Consider the following 24,822-nt stretch of genomic DNA (forward strand, 5'->3'; position numbering starts at 1 on the left):
AAATGTGGAAGTTAAGTTTGTTGTAAATGACATCACTAAAAGGATCGAAAGTATAATTGGTGTCAAACAGGGTGATATACTGGGTCCACTCCTTTTCATTTTCTACCTTCTGCTGTAATGATATCTTGGAGAAACCCTCACACACGAAGTCTTATCTTTCACACAAGTTTGACGATATCCTAACCGGTAGACGACCTCAACTAAAAAATGTGAACAGTTTTCGTTACCGGACTCTGAGTAGCTGACGACACCGGAGTTCTATTCACATCAGAAGCTCTGTCGAAACCTACCTTCCACCACTAGTCAAGCATTTTCTAAGATTCGGTCTAGAAATCCATGTTGGTACCGAAGAGAAAGGTTCTAAATCTGAATTTTGTTTGTTTCTGCTCCGAACCAAACCTCTACTGATCCCCTATCTTTCGATAATACGAATTTAGTAATGTCAAAATCGATGATGCATCCATATGCCGATCGTCGATCGTTTCTGTTACTGGGGTCAATCCTATCGCGTGATTGTAAAGATACCCTTGACGTCGAGTCGAGAATAAAAGCAGCCCAGCAGTGCGTTTGGCGCTTTGAGAAATTGTTATTCCGTTTACTAATGTTTCGTTCGCAGCAAAAAATCTGTCTACGAAGGCCTTGTTCTGGCGATTTTGTTATATGGCTCTGAGCACTGGTCCTTACTGAATTGTTTATAGAAAGTTGAGAGTTTTTCATGCTCGTTGTGTCCGCACCAATATACCGTGTTAACTTAAATCATGTGAGATCCCACCGAATTTCGACGGCTGAATTGTGAGCGCACTGGTTTGCTCTCTATTGATTATATGTTAACGTCGCCAACTACGCTGGTTAGGGCACGTAACCCGAATGCCCTCTGATCGTTGCCCCGTAAGATGCTGACATGCTGGGTTAGTGAAAGGCGTCCACGCGGGGCCCCTGAATTCACGTATGGGCGTGGAGTTTACAAAAGTTTGAATAAAGTTGGTATATTGAAATGTGAGTGGTATGGGAAAGCTTTGAATCGTGTGGAATGGAAAAATGTTATTGATAGTTATATTTAGTTTATCATTTGCACTTAATGTTTTCGTTTTTACTATACTTTTTATTTGTCATAGCGCTGTGAACCCTAAGTTAAGTTAGGGCCTATTCCCTGTGCCAAGGGAAGGTTCACCTCCTCCTCTAGCCTGGGAATCCAAGCGTTAAACTTTTTTCACAGTCTAGTTTATGATATTTTTGCTGCTGGTTTAACGCTTGGCGCAGGTAACTCGCCTGCAGGGAGATTTTTCCCTGCAATGCAGGTTCGGCCTGATTGGCCAGCTTTCGGCGTATTACTTAGCAGTACTTTCGCGCGCATTTTGATTATTTCGATGCGCGCGCATAATTTATGGAAAAAGCTGACTTTGCAGAAAAAAGGAAAACAAATGAAAATGAAAACATAGATTCATTTCAAAACAAAATGGCTGTTGGCTGGAAGTCTAAATACATGTGGCTGATGTTTTTATTTGGTTTTTAGTAGCTTTGAAAGTCTTTGTAGATTGTAGAGGGAGTTTTTATGGTANGTAGAATATCAAACCAACTTCTACTTATAACTTTTGTGATTGATGTTGTTGTTGGCGGGGAAAATGTTGTGTTTTTTACTGAGAGAGACCATATATTGAAAAAAAAAGTAACCCATTGAAGATAAAATTCATTACAGCAAAAAATGACTGTGAAAAGTGTAGCCAGCTGGTGTTGTGTCGTGTGTTGCATACAGTTGGGGACAGTGAGTGTCCTGCACCCATCATTTTATTTTCACAGTCAGTAAACAGTCGGATTCATCCGCTTGGTTCTTAATTAAAATATTTTGCTGATTCGGCAAAAATATCTGTCATGTCCACAGATATCTATAAAGCCCGAAGGGCTAGATTTGCGGCTTTTATCAAAAAGTGAAGCTCATCTTTGGAAGGATTTCCTACCAGAGTCACGTGACTAAAATATGCAATTTCACCGGCTTGAGAGATGTGAAATAGCGTTTGTCCCCTACGTTTTTTGATCTCGCGCTCCGAAAACAATTAAAATGCTAGATCCTATCCATCGGCACGAAATTTAAAAAGTCAAATTTTTGCTTCACTTTTTTTTGCTGGAGAAAGCTTAAAGTTGCAAATCTAGCCCTTCGTTCGGGCTTAGATATCTGTGGTCATGTCAGCAGAAAATATCAAAACAAAAATGGCGGCACTGAAAGAAAACGAAAATGCCGGAAGCCCAGAAAAAACCCGAATTACAAAAACTCGAGTTACAAAAACCTGAGTTAAAGAGTTACGACTAATGCGACACGTCATAAGTCTCAAATTATGACGTCATAAGGAGACTTCTTAACTCGAAAAAGTTATTCACTATTCTTATATGACACTCGTATTATTTATATTTTTAATATGTTTTCGAGTTACGTAACTCGAAAAGAAAAATGAAAAATAAATATTCAATACCTAACTCGAAAAATTAAGTTACAACATTTTTTTTACATCTTAATTAAAAAAGGTATTATCTTTACAGAAGTGTTCCCGTTTCATATTAGACACATATTTCATATCAGGTCAGGCTTATTTTTTTACAAATTGTTAATTTATTAATATTAAAATCTTTTTGTTCGCCAGAGGCCAAGTTTGAAATTTTGCTGATATCAGCACTTGTTTTCAAAACTTCGTATTTTGCTGATTTCGACTGACAAGAGCAAAATTTCAAAATAAATGGAGTTATTCAAAAAACAAGTTTGGTTTTTGCGGTTTTTCGCGAAAATGAGGGCGTAAACGATCAATCAATCAATTAGGTAACACGAATACAGGGAAACTTCATCATGGTGCTCTCCGTATTAAATCATGAGACATGCCATAACTTAGCTGAGAAAGTATTGGTGTTTTGATATGTGTACCTGAGATAACCTGTTACCTACCTTGAATCTAACACTTAGGCTTAGGGAATTCTGGAACATACAGCATGCACATCCTTATGAGATCACTGGCTCTGTCCTTGAACATGTCGATCAAGAGAAGGATCTCGGAGTGACTATCGATAATGAATTGAATTTTGAAGAGCACCATCTACATCAAGATCAAGAAAGCTAACTTAATGGTTGGATTGATTAACAGAAGCTTCCAATTCCTTTCTCCAGACACTTTTCATTGCATTTGTGAGACCTCACCTTGAGTACGCACAAGTAGTTTGGTCTCCACGGCTGAATGATCAAACACTTTGATACAATTTAAAGTGTCCAATGTAGGGTCTGAAAAAGGCCAAAACTGTCTATAGGTCTAGTCTATGCACTATTATAGGCGGCCATTAGTAACCCCCACCGGGTATTGCTTACTAATAGGTTTAAGGTGGCGGCCTTGCCAGATTTTAAAAAATCAAAGGGGAAATCGGCTAATTTTCTTGAATTGTTGGGGAGGCTGCTGTATTGTAAACGTTGGAAAGCTCCAATTTTTAAACAAGTGCTTTTTTTTCTGCTGTTTATATTGGAAATCACGCTTCGTGGATTTTTAAAAGACATCTCAAAAATAAGAAATTATTTCTTCCTCCTCAACGATTTCCTCATATCAACAAAATATTGGGTTATGGGGATAGATAATTCAGGGAGCACAGTACACAAGAGATCTGAAAATTGAAAGAGACAAAAAGTGGTACAATTTCTACATACATATATCATTTAATTACAAACTCAATGGTAACATAATTAGTTCATAACCTTAAAATAATCAAGAAAAAATATATACAAGCCATAAATTACAAATAATAGTCAGGACTTTCGTCAAACTATTCATGGTCGAACTAGGGAACAGAAAACTAATTTTCAAACTTTAGTGTGTTCATTGGATTGTTGAAAGTCTGGACTAATTTGTAACAAAAGTAACCCTAAAGTTTTAAAATAAAAGATAAAATTCAAGTAATAAAATTCCTCGAAGGCATTGTTCTTGAGATACCTGAAAAAAAAAACAGGAAGTTACATTTTACAAGATGTTTTCTTTAATTCGAAGAATTGGATATATATTTTACACCAAAAAACAATGATCTGACAACTATGGCACCTAATCTGAATCGCAACCTTTAAAAACACGTGGGGAGCATGATTTCAAAAGCCAAGTTCCCGTTTATCCCAGGGTTTAAGACGCTTTAATAAACATATCTCTCATTTACTCGACAACTGAAATCATGAGGCACACTACACTAGAGAGAATGAGTTTTCTAGCATTGCCATAGCAAAGGCCTATGCTTATCATCGTAAAATTTCTACTTGTGCGAAGGGGTATCTAATATAAAATAAACAACCTTGTCTCACAGGCATGGAGGAACTTTTTTCCACAGTGGGGATTAAACTTCTCTATCAAAATCCTAATTGTATAGAAATTCTATTGTTCCCAGGTCAAAATATCCAGTGGAATGGTTTCGGATTGCAATTTTTTTCCATTGATATTCAAATGAGGATGAAAAGAAAGTCAATTTTCCAGGGAGCTAGAGGGGGCTTATCTAAAGAATCCTGCATTACTAATAATAGACAAAAAGAACGTCAAATTTCATAAAAACGACAAATTTCATAAAAAACGACATATTTCGCCGTCCACAACCCCGACTGTACCACCCTTAGCGATTCATTCCCCTCCGTTCATCACGGGAATTAACTACATGTGGTTTAAAAGAACGACAAATTACGCATGCGTGTTTACAATGCAGGATTCTTTAGAGGAACAGACTGAAATTTGTAGGGAATTTTCCCACCGGGGACGAAATTCTAGCCAAATTTCGCAATGGGTAGGGGTTTTGGGTCTATGACACAGGGTTGTTAAAAAGATAGCAAACGGCACTTTAGGCGTACAAATTTTCGTGAGCAGAAACTTTCGCGAGGTCGAAAAATCGCGAAATTTGCGACATTTACTTTCGCCAATGTGAGGAAAAATTGTTTTTCGCTAGTTAAGATTTTTCAAAGACATTTACTTTCGCAAAAAAGGCCAAAATTCGCGGAAATCGCGAAAGTTTCTGCTCGCGATAGTTTGTACACCTAAAGTAGATCTAACTTTGCAAGGTGGTAATTACTAACCTTACGTGTGGGATATTCGTATGTAGATATTGAGATGCAAATGGATGTTTGGCTGCATCTAATGCGAAGTATTGTTTTTGTGGTGATATACCTTAAAGAAACAGATACAGACTATAAAATCAATCAAAGGCATAGGCATATAAGTTGATATAAACCACCGAAAGGTTACAAATTTGAATTCACTGAAGTTTTCGATCATTTGCATAAAACATATCAGTTCGGCAAATTGCATATATCCGCAACGTTGCAATATTTCGCAACGTTGCGGTTTTTCGCAGCGTTTCCCCAGGGCTGCGCTGCTATTTTACGCAACGTTCCTAATTGAAGCTTGTGATTTTAAAAATTATGAACGCCCACCAATTTTCTTCTAAACACATGCAAAATCAGGCAAAAACTTGCTTTCTTGAACAAAGTAGTGCTTTTTTGAACGAAGTAGCATTTCTTCCAAGAATGATTGTGAATAATCGCTTGGTAGGAAATTAAAATGCTAGGATGAAAAGTTTCCTTTTGGGTTGTTCTTCAAAATGCACATTATTTTGGGACCCCGGTTCAGGCCCTGCGATGCCGATTTTGGTCCAAAGGCCAGAGCTGCGAAATTATGCAGCAATAAAGCTGCGGAATTTCGCAACGTTGCGGATTATCACAACGCTAAAGATGCAGAATTTTGCAGCGTTGCGGATCTGTGCCGAACTGATATGATAAAATCACAAAAAATATAAGTATTACGTAAACAATATCAATCACTTACATCTCTGAGGAATGTTTTAACATCTGTTTGGAACCAAAAATGATGTTGGAATGGTCTCCAAAGCATCCCTCCTCTTCTTTTCGAAATGGTTTTAAAAGCTTTGTATTCGAGATGTTCAATTGATACAAAATCTTGTTCTCCTGTTGCCGACTATGTGATGGTTTCTCCGATCGAAATCTTTAAAGATCTGCAAAATGTAATGACAATAATTTGTTAACTTTCGTACTATATTTAACAAGGTTGCAAAGTTTACACAAACAATCGTTTCAGGTCCAGAGTCAACTTCTTATCGAGCATTTTCTCGGCTCTATGACATCCTGATGTCGTCAGGTTATACTCTGACATTTGTTGGTTTTTGGACGTGCAGAACATACGTTATCCAGAGAGAAAATGTTAGAATTTTGTTATTGAATTCACTCATACTAAGAATTATTACTTCTTTCTAAGCCAATTTTTCCAGTCAATACCAAGGGTATTCTCAAGCGTCACCAGAAACGCCATAAAGTATTCAAATTGAATAGAGCATGAAGCCTTTATAAACTAAAAGTTCTCAGATAAATAAAATCTAACTTTTCGTTACTTAGTTTCTACACATTTCCGAACAAATAACATTCAAAATTTTCGATCTTGAAAATTTCTTACCTTGGTGAGATTTCGAACTCGTTTGAAGTTTAAGAAAAGATGAGTTTGTTGCCATAAATTTGAGTGCCCTGTTAAAAACGAACAAGTGAAATGGTAAAATCTGTACAAAAATTAAACAAGGTAATTTTGACTTTAGTCAAATACTTCTATAAGAGTAGCCTATCCCTATTTTACCACGAGATGTTTTTATCATTTCGTTTGTTCAAAATGACGCTGGCTTTTTGAAACAATACTACCATGGCTTCAAGAAACCTGGGGGTATAAATTGTAAAAAGTTACAGAACGAACGGTGTCGAATTGGCCCCGTCAACGGGGGGGCCGGGGGTCCATGCCCCCCCCCCAACTTTTTGGTAGACCATGTCATACGTTTTAAAGAGTTACTATTTTAAGCTGGTTTGAGACCAAAAATTTTGGCCCCCTCACTCAAAATGACTCGCCGGGGCCCATGTGTCGTGTCCGTCTGGTATAGGCAGCTATCCGAGCGATTCGGACCCATTTAATTCTCTACAGTTGGAAAAAGTTTTATTCAAAGTTATACGGTTAAATGGCAAAGCTTTATCATACCATGATGTTTCTGGATGAGCTGATATTTTTGACAGTTGTTAATATGTTGATAATATGACTGTAGAGTTGATAGTTGATAGATCAATTTTTTTGTTCGTTGACTTTGACGTTAGGTGTTAAATAGATAATTGTTTTTGTCTCCTTTTAAGATGATGGTATGTCTTGGAATCGACGTCTTATTTGATCTGAATCAAGAAAGATTAAGTCAGTTTTGAAAAAAATAGTTACTTTAATTGGATAAAATTTCGCGGATGTCGCGGATTTAGGTGTCATCCGCGAAATGAAGTCCCAAAGATAATTTGAAAACGGCCTTATTCAAAAATTTCAAATCACGATCACGTTTTGACCTCTAATCGCGGAATCAAGAAGAAAAAATTTCCAAATCACGTTATCCCTATCACGACATCACGCAAACGACTTGGGGAGTCTCCTCTCCGACTTATACTAAAGCTGAAATTCCAGAAAATATAACTTACCTTTTGGAGATGTCGAACAATTGAATAATGTTTGGAACCAAAACCAATATCAAAACCGAAAGTCAACTAACCTATTTACATGACGATGACGAAAATAAAGTTGGTAAAATTTTAATGATGAAAGTAATGTTTAAATAATGATGGTAAACAATAAACTATTAAAAATTAAAATAAGAAATATATAAAAAAACCCTCCAACCGACTCCAGCTGATGCCAATGTCTTGAACTACTTTACCAAATCTGTTTTTATCTAAATACAAGTTCGCAATTTTATTCTCTTTTATTTATCCTCAATTAAATTGATATAAACAATGGCAGAAGCTTGGTTAGTACGGAAGGCACAAAATAGAGTGATTCCTACAAAATCAAGGCCTACTCTAATTGTTCTAATTCAAAACAAATTTAACTTTCGAATGAACGGCCTTCTGAAGATATTGAATAAGCATTAACTCAGAAAAGATTAAGTGCACTGGAAAATTATTTATTATGATGAAAGTTACCGGTGACACAAGTAGATACTTTTTTGAGACCAATTTGCTGAGCTTAGATTCAAAAGTCAAAAGGTGCCCTTGTCAAAGTCTACTTGTCGTTCTGCCTTTCACGCAAGCATAAAATCAAAAAGCAAAAGAGTTCAAAATTCTGTAACCATGAGTAATTTCTAACATCTCGGTAGTTTTAGGAGCTTCTACATAGGCCCGCGTGAAAAGCAAAACATTTTGAGGAAAATTATCTTTAAAAAATTCCTAATTTTAAATGAATTATCCAAAGCATATCTACTAAAGATTGCTCAATGAATCAATATGTACAAAAGAACATTGTGAAGGGAATTTGTGAAATTGTGATATAAGTCAGAGCAAAGGGAGCCTTATCTAACAATGTACTTTTACTAGATCCACCGATCAATCTTTAGCTTAAAACCATGCGGTATTTTGAACCCTAAATTGACACGTTTTCATTCAATGGGCTCGAAATTTGAACCACCTGAAAACCTGAATATCGAATTACCAAAGAAATGGGCTCAATTTTTAAGACACATTAAATGAAACGTGTCACATAGCTACTTTTACAAATAAATATAAAGATCTTGGAAATATTTATGCCTTACAACAAAAGAGAGATAAGAAAGTATGCAAAAAGTCCTTTAACATAAAAATTGATTAACTTCTAAACTAGATCGAGCGAAGTTGCTCCAGAATTGTTGCTCAAAATCCTACTCAGAATCGGTGATTCATGAATTTAATTTAAGGTTTAAAGACTACACTTTAAGATACTGTAAGGCCAGAGACTGTGTGAATATTACTGAATAGGGAACTTAAATTCCCCTAAAGAAAAAAAAATATTACAAAATAAAAAAAAACATTTTTTCGCCATTCAGAGCCTTGTCGATCGGTTTCAGTGCAAGAAAGAGGATGTTTCCTTTAAATCGAGGAACAACGTGAATTCGTCTCATAACTTCGCTTCGTAACAGCGACTGGCTGGACCAGGAGAGGTTGTTTCCTATAAATCGAGGAACAACGTGAATCCGTCTCATAGCTTCGCTTCGTAACAGCGACAGGCAGGACCAGGAGATGTTGTTTCCTATAAATCGAGGAACAACGTGAATTCGTCTCATAACTTCGTTCGTAACAGCGCTTCAGGGAGATGTTGTTTCCTAAATAGAGGATCAACGTGAATTCGTCTCACTTCGCTCGTAACAGCAACTGGCTGGACCAGAAGAGGTTGTTTTCCTTTAAATCGAGGATCAACGTGAATCTCATAACTTCGCTTCGTAACATTACCTCCTATAAATCGAGGAACAACGTGAATTCGTCTCATAACTTCGCTTCGTAACAGCGACTGGCAGGACCAGAAGAGGTTGTTTCCTTTAAATCGAGGAACAACGTGAATTCGTCTCATAACTTCGCTTCGTAACAGCGACAGGCAGGACCAGGAGATGTTGTTTCATATAAACCGGAGGAACAACATGAATTCGTCTCATAGCTTCGCTTCGTAACAGCGACTGGCTGGACCAGGAGAGGTTGTTTCCTATAAATCGAGGAACAACGTGAATTCGTCTCATAACTTCGCTTCGCAACAGCGACTGGCAGGACCAGGAGAGGTTGTTTCCTATAAATCGAGGAACAACGTGAATTCGTCTCCTAACTTCGCTTCGTAACAGCGACTGGCTGGACCAGGAGATGTTGTTTCATATAAACCGGAGGAACAACATGAATTCGTCTCATAGCTTCGCTTCGTAACAGCGACTGGCTGGACCAGGAGAGGTTGTTTCCTATAAATCGAGGAACAACGTGAATTCGTCTCCTAACTTCGCTTCGTAACAGCGACTGGCTGGACCAGAAGAGCTTGTTTCCTTTAAATCGAGGAACAACGTGAATTCGTCTCATAGCTTCGCTTCGTAACAGCGACAGGCTGGACCAAGAGAGGTTGTTTCCTATAAATCGAGGAACAACGTGAATTCGTCTCATAACTTCGCTTCGTAACCAGCGACTGGCTGGACCAAGAGAGGTTGTTTCCTACAAATCGAGGAACAACATGAATTCGTCTCATAGCTTCGCTTCGTAACCAGCGACTGGCTGGACCAAGAGAGGTTGTTTCCTACAAATCGAGGAACAACATGAATTCGTCTCATAGCTTCGCTTCGTAACATTAATTGGCTGGACCAGGAGAGGTTGTTTCCTATAAATCGAGGAACAACGTGAATTCGTGTCATAGCTTCGCTTCGTAACAGCGACTGGCTGGACCAGGAGAGGTTGTTTCCTATAAATCGAGGAACAACGTGAATTCGTCTCATAGCTTCACTTCGTAACAGCGACTGGCTGGACCAGGAGAGGTTGTTTCCTATAAATCGAGGAACAACGTGAATTAGTCTCGTTCAAGTTTCGTTCATTCATTTTTTCCAGATCTTTATATTAATTTGATTTCCTTAATTTATTTGAAAGTCGATTTTGTTTTCGTCGTCTGACATCATGATAGAATCTGCAAGTAAACTTGCAAAAGATTTGCCATTGTATTCGGCTGTGCCGATTTCTTTCACGTCTTCCAAGATCTTGAGAAAACTTGGTGTCTTTTCATTGGTTGATGTGGTGCTCTGTAGGATTAAAGTGAAAATATAACGTGTTGAGTGTGAAAAGCTAGAGACTAAATAATAAGGAGGAAAGATTTATCTTGGATGGGGTAAAACTTTAGTCACTTTCCAGAAGTCGTCTCCGCCCCACAAAAATTAAAAACTTTAAGTAACTACCCTCAAAAAATTTGATAGTACCCTCCTACATTTTAAACAAGTCTTTAAGAAATATTTGGCTGAAAACTCCTCTATGTCCACTTTCCAACTGAAGAAAGCTATCGAGTTTACTAGAGGTGATTGGATCAGAGGCTTTTTCCAAAGTAATTGTTTGGTTAGGTGCTTGCTCAGTAAAATAACGATCAGAGATGTATCACATACCGTCTGGGTCGGGAAAGGATCATTTTCTGGGGTGCCATGTTCGAAGGGTCGAAGGAAGTCCTGTAATACTGTATCCTGGTTATGTGTTTGGTTTGTTTGTTCATTGGTCGGTAATAGAGGTACGTAGCCTGAGTCTATTGTCGCCATAGTAACAATAAAGTTTCCACTTTGGGCGTTTCCGACATTACGATTATCGACAGGAGCTTGACTTTCATTTGACTTTTGTTGCTGGAATACTTTTATCTGATCGGGAAAAGCAAAGTTTGTGTTTGAAAGAGTTCTGCTCGATTGCGGAACATCTGAGAAAACCTTTTGAGGGTAATCGTTTGGTTTAATGCTTCCTTGGGTGACTTCTTTGTTGGGTCCGAATAGTGTCAGACCGGACGGTGTTATTTGAGGGTCTTTGTCAGACGAATCTTGAACCACGCTCAGGGCATCAGCACTTGATGGATTACCAATCAAAATTGAGGTGTCGTGAGCTTGTTTCCCATTGACATCTCGTTGGTGATGAGTCGTTTCAATTTGTGAGTGTTTTTCCTCCTCATTAGAAAGAACACTCAATTCACTGTTAAATGATAGCGAAGCGCCTGGATCCATCTGCTCACCATCTTTGTATGGTATCCTATGCACGGAAGCTGAAGCGTCTGGTTTCTGAACAACATCGCTTGATGATGTCGAAACTCCAATTTGCTGGATCGTAGCCAATAATTGTCCATGGACATAGGTATTTTGTGATGTCCAGTTTGTTTTCAGCGGAGTTTGAACAAAGGGTGGACCAGTTGACGGAGCATTATGTTGAGTCGTGATCGACGATGGTCCAGGCGTGCTATCATGAAGTTCTGTTCCGTTAACAGAACTATAATGCTGCATTTCCTTTGCCACTTGCTGCAAAGTGACATTGGATGTGTCTGGATAATTCACTTTTGGTTTCTTGACTGCACGTAAATCTCTTTGAAAATTTTCATCAATGGATGTGGCAGCCATTCGTTTCAAATGATCTGAAACGAAAGGATAACGTAGTTTTTAAAAACTCTCTATCTTTTCAATTTCAATGCCAACAAAAAGAATTAGCTACCCTGATTCTTCATTTTATTAAACACATCTGATTTTACAATATCCGAAATAATCACAATATCGAAACTTACTATCTTGACAGATCTCCTCGGGTACATAATAGAATATCATCGGGTTCGATAAATTGGTGGGACCTTCCATAAGAGAGAACTGTATGGTTGCTTCGACACGTTTACCAATCCGGATGTCATCTTGATATTTTGGTACTTTACAAATCACTACAACCTAAATTTAATTCAAATAATTGATTTCAAAAATTCTGTGTTAAGAGCTTATTTACACTGTAAAAAATGCTGGCCGAGTTTAAAAGAGCGGGCGATTAGCGATTAACCGACCCGCCGAACTCGGAACTTTCACACTTAGAAATAGAAGTATAGAAATTGTAGGTTTATAATAGTAGAAATCCGTATTACGATTAAGTTGACCCAGCGAGCCCAGGTTCATTCAATAAGTACAATTGCGGGGGGGGGGGGTGTAAAAAACAACGATGGTTTTTAGATGTTATATACTGTTATATATAGATAATATATATTATAGATCATAAATCTCGATACAGTGTGCTCATGGAAACGTTGGAAAAGAAAAAGATATTCTTACATTTCCAAGTACGGACTCCGTCTGAGTATGTTTCCAACCTTATAAAGAAAATAACAAGTTAATTCGAATCATCACACGCTATAAAAGCCGCAAAGTTAAATTACCTTGTTCTCATTAATGTTCGTGCTTCTAATTTTCACACTTTTCTATTTTCGTGCACCTTTTAAAACTAAAGGTAATAAGAGCAAACTTAGCTTTAGTGTGCATTTCAGCTACATTTTACATCACAGGGACATATATATCATTTAACAAGAATTGTGGACTCGTTTTATTAACAGAGCCCTTAGATGAGATTGCTACACCTTTACAACGATTACCATTTCGCACACGTTTTCTGTGCTAAAGCAAAAGCGCGCGAAAATTAATTAATGGAATTATCAAATTGCGTGATTTTAGTCAAACAGACGGTCGATAAATTATTCAAGTCTAAAAGTGAAATTTTACTAGGCCCCTTGAGCTTCAACAAAATTGCTATGTAGACGAACGATATATGCTATGAAAAAAATTTGAATCGTCACAGTACAGTAAACCAAATCTTGTGAGAAAGTAACTCTACAATTTGAAATATTCAAACAAATAACATTTATAGAAATAACATTTAGACTGAGCCCTTACCGTTGTTAGCTTGAAAATGAACTTTAACAGATTTTTCTATAATGAAAAAAATATTTGAAAAAGTTGAAAAAATAATTAGACATGGGCCCCGTCAACGGGGAGGCCAGGGGGTCCATGCCCCCCCCCCTTTTTGGTAGTTATTCTTCCCAATTAGATATCGTTTTGAGGTATTTTGAGGGTGTAAAAAGTGAAAAATTTTCTTCGTCACACAACCATGGTGGGCGAAATTTTTTTCTCCAAAATGTTGGCCCCCTCACTCAAAATGGCTCGCCGGGGCCCATGATAGAAGATGCAATGAATATCAAATCAGAGCTGTCAAAAAATCTAACGTAAAAGAAACTAATAACAATGAAACATAGACGAAGATTACATCAATATTGCGCAGCTAAATTTACTTTACACTGGTGAATTTTTAAGGTTTGACGTACACTGGATACCCGGGGGGGGCACTTAGGCAAATTTGTGTACGGAGACGAGCCCCTGGTCAGGGCCCCTTATTTTAGTCTGACAAGTTCCCCAATATACTAATTTTCAAGATGCGTATCTGACAGCCCCTCCCCCCCCCCGGGAAAGGAGGAAAAAAACTAACAAGGGATTTGCTTTGGTTTTGGTAAGCTTACTTTTAGTAGGATGTTTGATATCAATATTGATCCATACTTCGTCACCACCTTTACAGCTGGCTGTGATATGGTTTTCTTGATCATTCCCCGGGAAAAGAAGTTTAAGAGTCTTCAGTTCAACACCATTCACTGAAAGAAAGAAAAAACGTCTCCAAAAATATTAAATGACATCACAATTTCTTTAATGTTTGAGGACGGGTATTTTCGTGGAACATATTTATTTTGTAATTGTTCTTGAATCTCCAATTTTCATATTCTTTTTAAACAATGTCATGAAACAGCCAAAAAGTCAGGAGTTGTATAACTTGAATGACCTAGGTATAGATAGCTATCGCATCAGTTGAAACAGGATTCTCGAAGGCGGAGTCGCGCTGTCGCAAAGCACTGTCTTCACAATTACACTAACAAACGCTTATGTTATAAGAAAGTTATAGCTTTGGCTGAAGATGGATGATTCTTTAAGATCAGACTAAGTCGAGGATGAGTCTCTTAGACTAAAATTCTGTGTAAAGTTTATCATACTTGCAGTTCACTATTTCGCTTATCTTTGTCCTCCAGCGTTCAATTAAAGCGCTATACTTACAAATTGGTTTTGAAATAATTTGTGCTTGCACAGATTGTGTTGGGTCGTCTTCCTCGTACACGGTGAAACGTAATCGACCTCCCTTCATTATACGTTTCTTCTCTTCCTCAATTTTTGTCCGCAATGCAGAAACATCTTTACGTCCTAAAGAAGGGAAAAGAGAATTAAAAAGTGAACCCCCTCTAAAACTATTAGTTTTGGTCGCACATAGTGTGAAGTTAATAATTGTTGTAATTTGGTAACTTTTGTTAAACAGTAATGACTTGTTTTCAAAAGTCATGAGCCATGCTACAAGCATAACAAATATACCTAGAACGAATTTTTACTACTTTTGAGAAAGGACTGAGCTCAAAATATTTTCAACAATCGCTCTGATTCGAATAAACTTAATGTAGTATCATTATGAGGAAATTTATTTTCTTACAATTCAAATGTATTACCTTTAAATAATTTAGTCCCAGTAGCGTCAGAAATTTCATTCTGACTGAGATTGAAAGGTGTCGGAGCGTTCGGGGAAATTACGCTCATAAATCTTCCAAGAATTTCATCTTTTATAGCGGTGAGTGATTTACGCGGAACCAAATGAATGTTGAGTCTAAATGTTGAATAGAAAAGTACCAGGATTTCATTCGCGGCATGATCTTTTTCTTTCTGTCCTTCCTCAGTTACAGTCTTGGAAGTTTGGTTATCTTCTCAAACCGTTTCGGTACAGTAAGTCACCTAAACTAATACCCAGACCAAAATTGATGATTTGCCATTAAAATTTATGGTAATATAAAGCATCTTAACAACCTTCAAAATGTTTAAAAACTTACTCTACTTGTTTAGTGTTTTCATCAAAGCGAACCAGTTTTTTCTTGACTTCAAACCCATCATGCAGTTGGTCTTTGTCCAAATCTAACAACTCGATTATAAGCATAGTCTTCTTACTGTTTGGATATCGTTCGTCTATCTGAGAAGGTCAAGAAAATAATCGTTCATATTTACATAGCATTTAATTATATTCGAATACGAGCAATGGAAAGTTTCTCTCGAATCTCTGTAATAAAATCACAAAATCGAATTTCAGAACCCTGAGTGTTGTGAAGGTTTCATTCAAATTTCTATAGTCAGCTTAATAGACGTCTAATTCACGATCAAATACAGCTACGTAAAAATGGTTTATGTAAAGCCCGAAGGGCTAGATGTCGTTCTTTAAGCCATCGCAGGCAAAAAAAGTGGAGAAATATAGTTGCTATTGTTTTCGAAAATCCGCAAAACTTCTGATTGGTCAAGCGCTGAAATTCTATTGTAATGTCACGTGACCTAGGTAGGATTTCTTACCTAGCTACGGCACACTTTTCAGCCAAAGCACGACATTTAGCCCTTCGGGTTTTATAAATCTATGGTAGGCTTAGCAGAATTTTAAACATGGTTTTATAGAAAATTGTTTCTTGTGTACTATTTTTTCAACTAATTCTAAGAAAAACGGAAGCTTTTTTTAATGTCACACTATTTTTGAACCTGTTCTTACCTCAACTGTGATTGGAAAGGTTCCATCGATTGCCTCCAACTCTCATCTAACGATCAGAACTTCACTTATGGGGGTTGATAAGGAAGGCTAAGTTAGAAATGCATATAAAATACAAAGGAAAAGCCAAGTGATGGTGTTGTTTCTCTAGGGGCGAGGTTTAGGACTGGAGAAAGAGGGTCAAGAGGGTCAATGGTTTAATAAACTGATACATCGACAATGGACATATCAAAACGGTTTTGATGTAAATTTGACCGAAAAGTGTAATAGTGTTAAATGGCTCTTAAATGAGTTAGAATTCAAGAGGAGAATAATTAAAACTCAAGATATTTTGGTATTCTCCCTAAGGAAATTAACTTGACTAGAAAAAGAGTCTATTGTGGCAGGGAACAGATAGTGAAGGGACAGATCAAACTGGTTTTGAGGTATTTTAACACAAACGTGCATGAAGTGTAAGAGATTAGTTAGTACTCTATATTAAACAAATTGGAGTAACTTCAGGGAGGCTAAATTGTTTGACTCAGCAATTTTGTCCAATTATTTTCCAGTTTAATATTCAACATGATACAAATACTGCTAAGAAAACTACTCAAATTACATAAAAAGGCATATTGCTGAAAGTAATTACGACATTCCATTAAACAAAAGAAATTCATAGAAATTGTCTAACAGGAATAGAAATTCTATAAAAGGCACACAGAATAACATGAATGTCATAAGACATTTGCATGAGATATGAGAGTGTCATATGGAAAAATCTGGAAGGATGAAAAAAGGGTATTAAATATAAAATGGAGCCTGGTGTTTTTTTTCTTATAGAACCCATTCTGGGATAGTTGTGATTTGGAAGGATTGTTTAGAATCAGTTTTCAACTTTATTTTGTTGTTGGTGTATTTTTGGGAAAACTTTTCCATTAATGAAAATTAGTTTCATTCATTTTTAGATTAATTTTGGCGAAGGTATTCAAGAGGTACACAAAGTTTTTTTATATTTAGGTATGTAGCACAAAAACCCAAATGAAATCTATGAAAAGAAAGATAAAACTACTTTATCTCAAATATGCAAGCCGGTTAATCTACAAGTTTTTAAGACAATGGAAAGCCTTACTTTCATGAAAACTCCTCAAGAATGAATTTGGAAAATTTTCAAAATCAGAACATTTCAGCCTTTAATTTTTCAACTAAGAAGAAGAAAAACGTCAAATTTCAAAAAAAAAGAGCGACAAAAGACAAATCTCAAAAAACAGAAACCACAAATGAATTTAAAGAAGTTGTGGAAAGCGTTTGTTTGGGGGGTCCAAAGTTGCAATCTGCTACATTAATTTCCAGATCTAAAAAACATTTTTCTAGTAATTTGCTGTCATTTCCTAGTTAATAGAGATTCAATGATTTACAAAATTTACATTTCAAAAAATCTTTTTTCAAAATCTATGTAAATTGAATTAAATTCTTAGAAAATGTTTAAATTATTGATCTTAACATTTGAATTGAGTAAAAAATTATGAATTGAAATATAAAGTAAAAAGTATAACAAAAACTGTATGTTAAAAATATTTAAATTCAGACACGAAATAAGTTTGTTGTTAATCAAAGTGAGACAAAAAAATCACAAGTTTGAAAAATGCTCATAAAAAACTTCAATTTCATTAAGTTATTGACCACCATCTTGTTTAAATACATCAAGGTGTTGCAAATCAAAACAAAATTCAAAAATTTACCTGGAAAAAAATGTAAGAAGATAAACACTTGACCACTTGGTAAATCTCTGGTCTGTGGTATATGTTTTTCTAAATGCTAAAGTATCAAAAAAGGATTGGGCTTGACTTGTCATTAGGGGGATTTTGAATTAACAAATTCGGAATTTCCCAGTCAGATCTGGTTGGAAGGGAATATTTGAATGCATTAAAAATTGAAGACATGATTCATCACTAGGGAACAATTTGACATAAAAAAAACTCAAAAATGATGACTGATTCAAAATTTTGCAAAGTAATCAAGATTTATGCTGAAAGACTGAAAGATGATACTGAAAGTTTATGCATATGATAAGGCTCATTGTGTCAGTTGGGCATAGTTGTATGTTGTAAAAAAACTGTTCATTTACTCTTGGTTCACAAGTACCATTTAAAGTTTTAAAAGCATATCTATAAAAAGCATCATTAGGTCTTGATTAATACTAAATAGTGTACAAAGTAGAGCAGAGTATAAAGAATCGAGAAACGAACTAACATAGACCTCCTTAAAACGGGAAATAGCAAACCAAGCTCTAACAACCTCTGGTTCTAATCTTTTAGCTGTTTACATTTCCAACGTCACATGAGTATGACAACCAAGTTATACCAAGCTTAAAGTCTGTTAAAACACGCTCTCAGAGACTTCGCAAGCTTCTGACTGGTATCATTTCATATACATGCATACTATCTACATTGTATTGAGCAGAATGAATATGCTGGAATACGTTTAGTTTTTGTTTTTAAGAAGCATTATACTTTATGAATCTGTCAATATTTTTGTGAATTATCAAAAGGGTGTCACCAAAAGACCCACATTACATTAGTATAATTTTTCTAAAAAGATGGTGTCCCATAACAGGCAGTAAGACTGTATGTTTCCATTGTTAAAATCAAACCTATTATTGAGCAATTTATCTGTTTAGGACAAAAAGAAAAACTTTCACATTTTGTTTACAGCTGATGATTTAGAATAAATAAATTAAGGTTACACATACATATTTGTTACCAAAAAAGGTAAATCAAAAAAGTGTATCACTCAAAAATCAATTCATTTTTTCAACTGTTTTTTTTTTATAATTAAAGTCCACTACTACCTCTATTATCTTTTTATTCGACGTAACTTAAAATTAAAATCAAAATTAAAAAAGAGGTCTATTATAGTTTAATGTTTTAATGAATCTTAATTTAAAAAAATGGTGCATTAGATGGAGAATAAAAGTCCAGTCCTTAGAATCAGGAATTTGTGGGTTTCTATTTCAAGAAACTTGCAAAACTCAAACTGAAGTTAGTGGAATTCATGAGCTTTCTATGATATATAAGACTGGTGTAACATTGGTGAACATTGGTGAACATGAAGAAATAGAAGAAAAGCTAAAAATTCACCCCTGAAAAATATGTGAATTGTCTTTCAATCAAAGACTTTTTAAAGAACTAAATTATTTGTTCTGGTTTGTTATCAAATCATTGCGATATAAATTTGGTTTATCTTGTTAAATCAGTTAAATTAACTTATCAGTTTAAGGTGCACCATAATTTTACGTGTTAATCCATCTACTTGATGACGTCATATTTGACGCAACTGGTGTTTTCGTAACTTGTATTTTTTAACTTTATTTTCCGAGCCCCAAAAATTACTGTGTGATGTTTAAAAAATACATCCAACATGTTTTCCAGTCCCCCCTTGAAATCTTTGTATGGAAAGGTAGGGGAAAGGTTGAATTTTGTTCTGTTAACAAAAATTTTTCTATTTGATAACTTGTGCTTTTGATTTGTTTGAAATCATTGAAAATAGTCTGGAATTAGGCAAGTGCATGCTAATGTGTTATTGTTTTCCTGCTGGAGTTTTTAATTATCCAACATGACATTGCATCTAGAAAAAGATCTTTTGTGATTGTTGAAATAGAAAAGAAGAATTACCTAGGTAAGTCTAACCCTAGCCTTATTGTCAGCTGTCAGGGTCAGGGGACATGCGCTACTGTAAAAGAATATCAGTTAAGAACATTTGGCGAGTTCCTGTATGTGACCGCAATAAAAAATCATAACAGTAATCATAAAAAATTACGTTTTCTGTCTTTTTTTACTGCTTTTTTGCCTAGAAGATATAGCAAAAATAGTAAGTATAATAAGCAGATAGTGTCTTTGGGAATTGAGGTCTGGAAATTATCACTAAACTGATAATGAAATATGAAAAAGCTCATTAAGACGATTCTAAAAATATACTGTATGGTTTATAGGGGTTTACTCTTTTCTATACCGAATAACAGCTGTTTGAAAATTATTTGTAGTTTCTATGGTTACAAAAAATGTGACGTAGTTAATGCGAGGTAGGTTTCTTATTACATAAAGTAAAAAAGAGAAATAAACAGCATAGTGTTTTAGTTTTTTATCTGTCACGTTGAGAAGAAAGAAGAAGTTTGTAAAAAATGTCTACATCTAGTAGTTTATCCTCATCAACAGATAGCAGCTCAGACGAGTCCTTTGACGATTGTTGTCTCAAGTGAAACTCAGAAAAATCAGAAAAACTCAAGTATAATATAATAATTTAATACTTTCCCCTTCGCTTTCATTATGTCACGAAATAGAGGGAGAGTGTCTTGCTCTCCTTCGTAGAGCCGAAAATGAGCAAATTTTAAAGCTTCATAATTAGATAAGTAAAACAGATTTTTGAATCGTTCTTTTTTTGTTTGATTGCATTTTTTATGTTTTATAATTTTAGGCAGAAAAATGCAGTGCCAAAATGCAAACTTCAATTCCCCTTTAATTGGCTGTAAAAAATTTCTGCATCAGTAGAATTTTCTCAAACTTTCAATAATGATAAAACGAACTTGTTTATCAAAATTAACCAGTGCATTTTTTATCTTTCTCCTTCTTCATCTTCAATGAAGCACTCAAAGTCTACTGAAGTTTAACCACAATTATTCTATTCATATAACTATTGATATTCACTAAAATACTGTTTGTTAGGGGCTGCAGTGGAGTGCACGGCGTAACTCGCGCGGCAACTAACTCGCCTTCTGGTTGGAAGATCATTTCAGATGTTTTGGCCTTACCTTCCTCTTAAAGCAGATGGCGCCATTGTCTTTCCGCAACTCCGCCCACCATTTTAGATGGCCTTAACAATAGATCCAAAAGGGAGATAATTTATTTTAGTCTCCGGCTTTGGGAAGTGGCAATGTTTTGGTTATTTTCGATGAAAAATAGTAAGAAACTTAAGTTTACAAGTGTCATTTAGTTTTTGCTGGCTTATAGAATAGCAGGATCTTGGATGGTTTCCCTGATAATAAATGACGTCTTAAAATAGGCTTTTCTTTTAAACACAGCAGTTATTAAGTACAAGATAATTTAAACCACTTTACCGGCTGGAGTAATTTGTTATTCAATAGATCGTTGCGTTTTCCCAAACGACTATGTGAGAGAGCTTATTTTTATCAAAAACAAAACACACGGTTTTTCCCAAGCTGTTTGTATATGATTGGGTTATTCTAAAAAAAATTGTATATACAGGGGTATTGACAAACTTTTTTCACCAACCCCCCTGGAAATTTCGGATAACAAACTATTCCCTGGAAATTAGGGGTTGACACAAAGATGGTAGCAAAGGTGGTGTGGTACGGCCAACTTGTTGTGTGTGCCAGACAAGCTTTTTAGGGAGAGAAAGTGGTGTATTGACCGTTTTATTCAAACACAACTCTTCGTTCTTTCTTGTCTTTTTTATATCTTTTCCATCTCTAGCCCCCACTGTAAGGGTCATTTTTTGGCCAAATTTTGTCTGCATGCACTGCCAGCTGGATGCACTGTAAGGGTTCAATTTTGGAAGCGGTCAATACCACTTTCTCTCCCTAAAAAGCTGTCTACGTCTTGTGTAAAATACTGTATAAAGAACTAAGAAACAAAACAGTTCTCAGATAGTGCCCCAAAAGCTTAAAATAAAAATCAAACTTTCAAAACACGCAAACTGAAAAGCAGTAATTATGACGTCACACATTATCAATGTTTTGATTTGATCATTTGGCGGCTCTATTCCCAGGAGAATAATTTACCGTCAGCCGAATAAGGAGTATTTTTTACCTTCGCTGATGATTTTTCAGTTTGAATTTATTTCTAATGTTATTGATTTTTGAAGTGCTTGTTCCAAGCAGTTACATTAAAATGCCTCGAAAATGTCAATATGAAAATTGCGTAATCATAGAACGTATATCTCGCTCATTATAAAAAGGCCGAGACAAACTTTCAATAATTGGATTGTAACATCGAGTTAAGTCTCTTTTGTTAAGTCACCAGGGGGTAAATAAAACAGACCTTGATACATTTATCGTTCGTTTCAACTTGACGATTCGTTTAAAACTCAGCCTCCTAAATATTTGGGGTAGGTAAAATATGTACAAAGAAATTCATACTTTTCCAACCCGGCCAATCTTTAAAAAAGAAGCGAACAATAAAATGTAATTACCCTTTCCAAAAAAACCTCTTCGGTGGCGAGGGTAGTCTACTCTGACATAATTGTAAAATTTATGTAATGGGAGTTTGACATAGTAATGTAATATTGTTTGGGGAATTATGAAGTTCTCTGGAATTCCGATTGCATTTATTCAGGTTGATTTTTTATGACTTCTAATGATACTTTTTCTAACGAGTTTGATTACTCTGTTCTCACACTTACTATGTCTTTTTTTTCGCGTCCTTTTTCGTGATTACTTTTATTTATATTTTTAAAGACAGGTAAGAAGGCATATTGATGTAACTGCTAAGAGATGAGCGAATATAATTATTTTTAGTTTTCAAGAGGAGCAAATTTAATCTTTCTTCTACAACAAGATTACACTTTAATATAATGCCAATAATGCATGTAAGTTTTATATTAATACTTTTTTTTCGCATATGTTTTGCATACTTTCTATAAAGGGAATTTTACCACGGCAATTTGGCCACTATAATTTTTGCATACAATTCAATATGGCGGATGGAAAGGCGAAAAGGTCTATTTAGTGATTGATAACTTTGGTTTGTATATATTTGTTTATGTTTGATTTTTTATTTCGAAGACCAGCCTACCTACAGCTCTATGTCGAGATTAGAAGACGTATGTCGATATTAAACGACTCTACGGTATTTGAGGGGTCGGATTTAGGCAGGACTCTCGGATTTAGGCAGGGCTGTCAGATTTAGGACCACTCACGGTAATGTTTTTTTCTGGAATGGCCCAATGGGGGGAAATAGCCCCATTGCTGCCTAAAAACTGCCAAACATCCTGACTGGTGGATTGGAGTTAAAAAACAAATTGTTCAGAAGGGAAGCTATATAGCATAGACCTTTAATAAATGTCAAATAAGCATAAAATAGATAAACTTACTATTATTTCATCAGACGAAGAGTTGCAAATCAAAGCCAACTCGTTCACCAGTAGTTTACGTTCGCTCCAAGACTGAAGAAAATTCTAGAAACATTACATCATTGTCGTTCGTTTGGTTTTTCCCAAGAAAAAATGTAGTTAATGAAAATCAGGACCATGTTCAAGAAGCTGAGTATTTTATAAATAATCAAAATCTTCAAAATAGAACTTCAAAAAATTGTTCTTAAAATTAGTCGTAATTTTTAATTCGATAAAATATTTTTATTGATAGAGCAAAATAAGATTAAAGTAGTTGTTTTTCACTTTTTAAAAGTCTGCATTTTATCTATTTGCTGTGAATTCTCTAAAAAAGCGCGCGAAAAATCACGTGAAATATTCGCGATGGCGGCGGATTGGCGTCCGCCCACGATATAAAGTGCGATAGATAAGGCGAGGCAAATTTTTTTTTCCGTAGACGGGCGGAAATATCTTTAATGGTCGGAAATATCATAGCGTGATGGTCAGAAGTATCATTTGATGGTCGGAAATATCTTTTGATGGTCGGAAATATCCAAAACTCTGAAAATTTGAAAATTTAATGGTCGGAAATATCAATGGTCGGAAATATCTTTTGATGGTCGCCTTATTAAAGATATTTCCGCCCGTCTACGGAAAAAAAATTTGCTAAGGCGAGACCAATTTGATTTGTTGTTCTACGGGCAGATCGTTAGCTACTCTGTACCAGAATGTATCTCACGATTATCGTAGCGTAAGGCAATGAATTTTGAAATTAGCCGTAGATATTGGGTTTGTGTACAGACCAACCGTTAGCAAAATATGAGTCAGTCGGTCGATAAAATAAAAATAAGATTTTCGTTAATTACGGAAGGTAATTCTTGATATGCATAAGTCATTTTTCTAGCGGAAACACCCTAAAAAAGCCGGGATTTGACCTCTCTCTGTTACTAAAAATAGATCAAATACCAATACCTTCAGAGCTTTAGCGTGTCGGATCAAAATCTCTTCATCTGGGCTATAAGAGCGAGAAAGCCCAAAATCGCCGAAACTTTAATTAAATCTTGAAAAAAACGATGGCGATCGCCCACGCATACACCGCCCACTACATCGGTCTCCCAAATTTTATTTTTTTTTTCAACATTCAAGCGCGTTTCAAGAAAAAAGAGGCAAAATAGGGCAAAATAGTATATTAACGTGATTTTCTATAAGAAAGGAAAAAGTCCGTGGCAACCTCATCCCCGTGTATATTCCAGGTTTACAGTTATGTTACAGTGAGGTATGTACAGGAGGGTTAGAGTAGGAACCAATGTCAAATGAATGTCGTTTAATATTCTAGGGACTATGTATAAAAACAGACGTTTTATTTTTGCTCGGGTAAGTTACCTTATCGGGGAAAATAATGTCGGAGTTTTATTTAGTCGGTCGGGGTTTTTTTTCGTCGGGGAAAAATTTCGTCACCTAGAGACATTTTCGTCACTTTTTCCCGACCAAAATTTCAAATTCGTCACTTTTCCCCGACCAAAAAATTTCGAATTTGTTACTTTCACCCGACTAAACTGTCCAAAAGAAATGGTTTCCTTCACTAGCTCGAGAATGGATCTTGTAATTCGATGTTTTAAAGCACTAATCTCGGTAAATAAAGGTGTAAAAAAATTATATTTGAATTTTGGTTGCGGTATAAAATTTCGGGTAAATGTTTCGTCATTTTTTTCCCCGATAAGGTTTGGCATGTCTCAAAAACTGAAAATTACCATAATTTTTAGATCGCATTAGTCGATAGAAAATGACGAAACAAGTGCCTG

General features: G+C 35.8%; 1 protein-coding gene and 1 long non-coding RNA gene across 2 annotated transcripts; both read right to left on the reverse strand.

Moving 5' to 3' along the window:
- Nucleotides 1-3,637: 3,637 nt before the first annotated feature.
- LOC136813579 (uncharacterized) lies at nt 3,638-9,112 on the reverse strand. Its single transcript, XR_010847502.1, has 6 exons — nt 7,499-9,112; nt 7,023-7,207; nt 6,459-6,526; nt 5,817-6,003; nt 5,069-5,159; nt 3,638-3,956 (listed from the first exon to the last, which is right to left on the reverse strand). It is a non-coding gene; the product is annotated as an uncharacterized lncRNA (long non-coding RNA).
- Nucleotides 9,113-9,284: 172 nt separating this feature from the next.
- On the reverse strand, nt 9,285-23,119 carry LOC136813581 (uncharacterized). Its single transcript, XM_067070082.1, has 11 exons — nt 23,024-23,119; nt 15,944-16,030; nt 15,246-15,382; nt 14,871-15,025; nt 14,431-14,574; nt 13,848-13,976; nt 13,228-13,263; nt 12,613-12,650; nt 12,087-12,240; nt 10,942-11,939; nt 9,285-10,587 (listed from the first exon to the last, which is right to left on the reverse strand). The coding sequence occupies exons 3-11, from the start codon at nt 15,347-15,349 to the stop codon at nt 10,423-10,425; spliced, it is 1,923 nt and encodes a 640-aa protein (XP_066926183.1). The 5' UTR covers nt 15,350-15,382; nt 15,944-16,030; nt 23,024-23,119; the 3' UTR covers nt 9,285-10,422.
- Between the last annotated feature and the right edge of the window lie 1,703 nt (nt 23,120-24,822).

This window comes from Clytia hemisphaerica, unplaced genomic scaffold (genome assembly GCF_902728285.1).
Source record: "Clytia hemisphaerica strain Z4C2 unplaced genomic scaffold, Clytia hemisphaerica genome assembly, whole genome shotgun sequence".
Lineage (NCBI taxonomy): Eukaryota > Metazoa > Cnidaria > Hydrozoa > Leptothecata > Clytiidae > Clytia > Clytia hemisphaerica.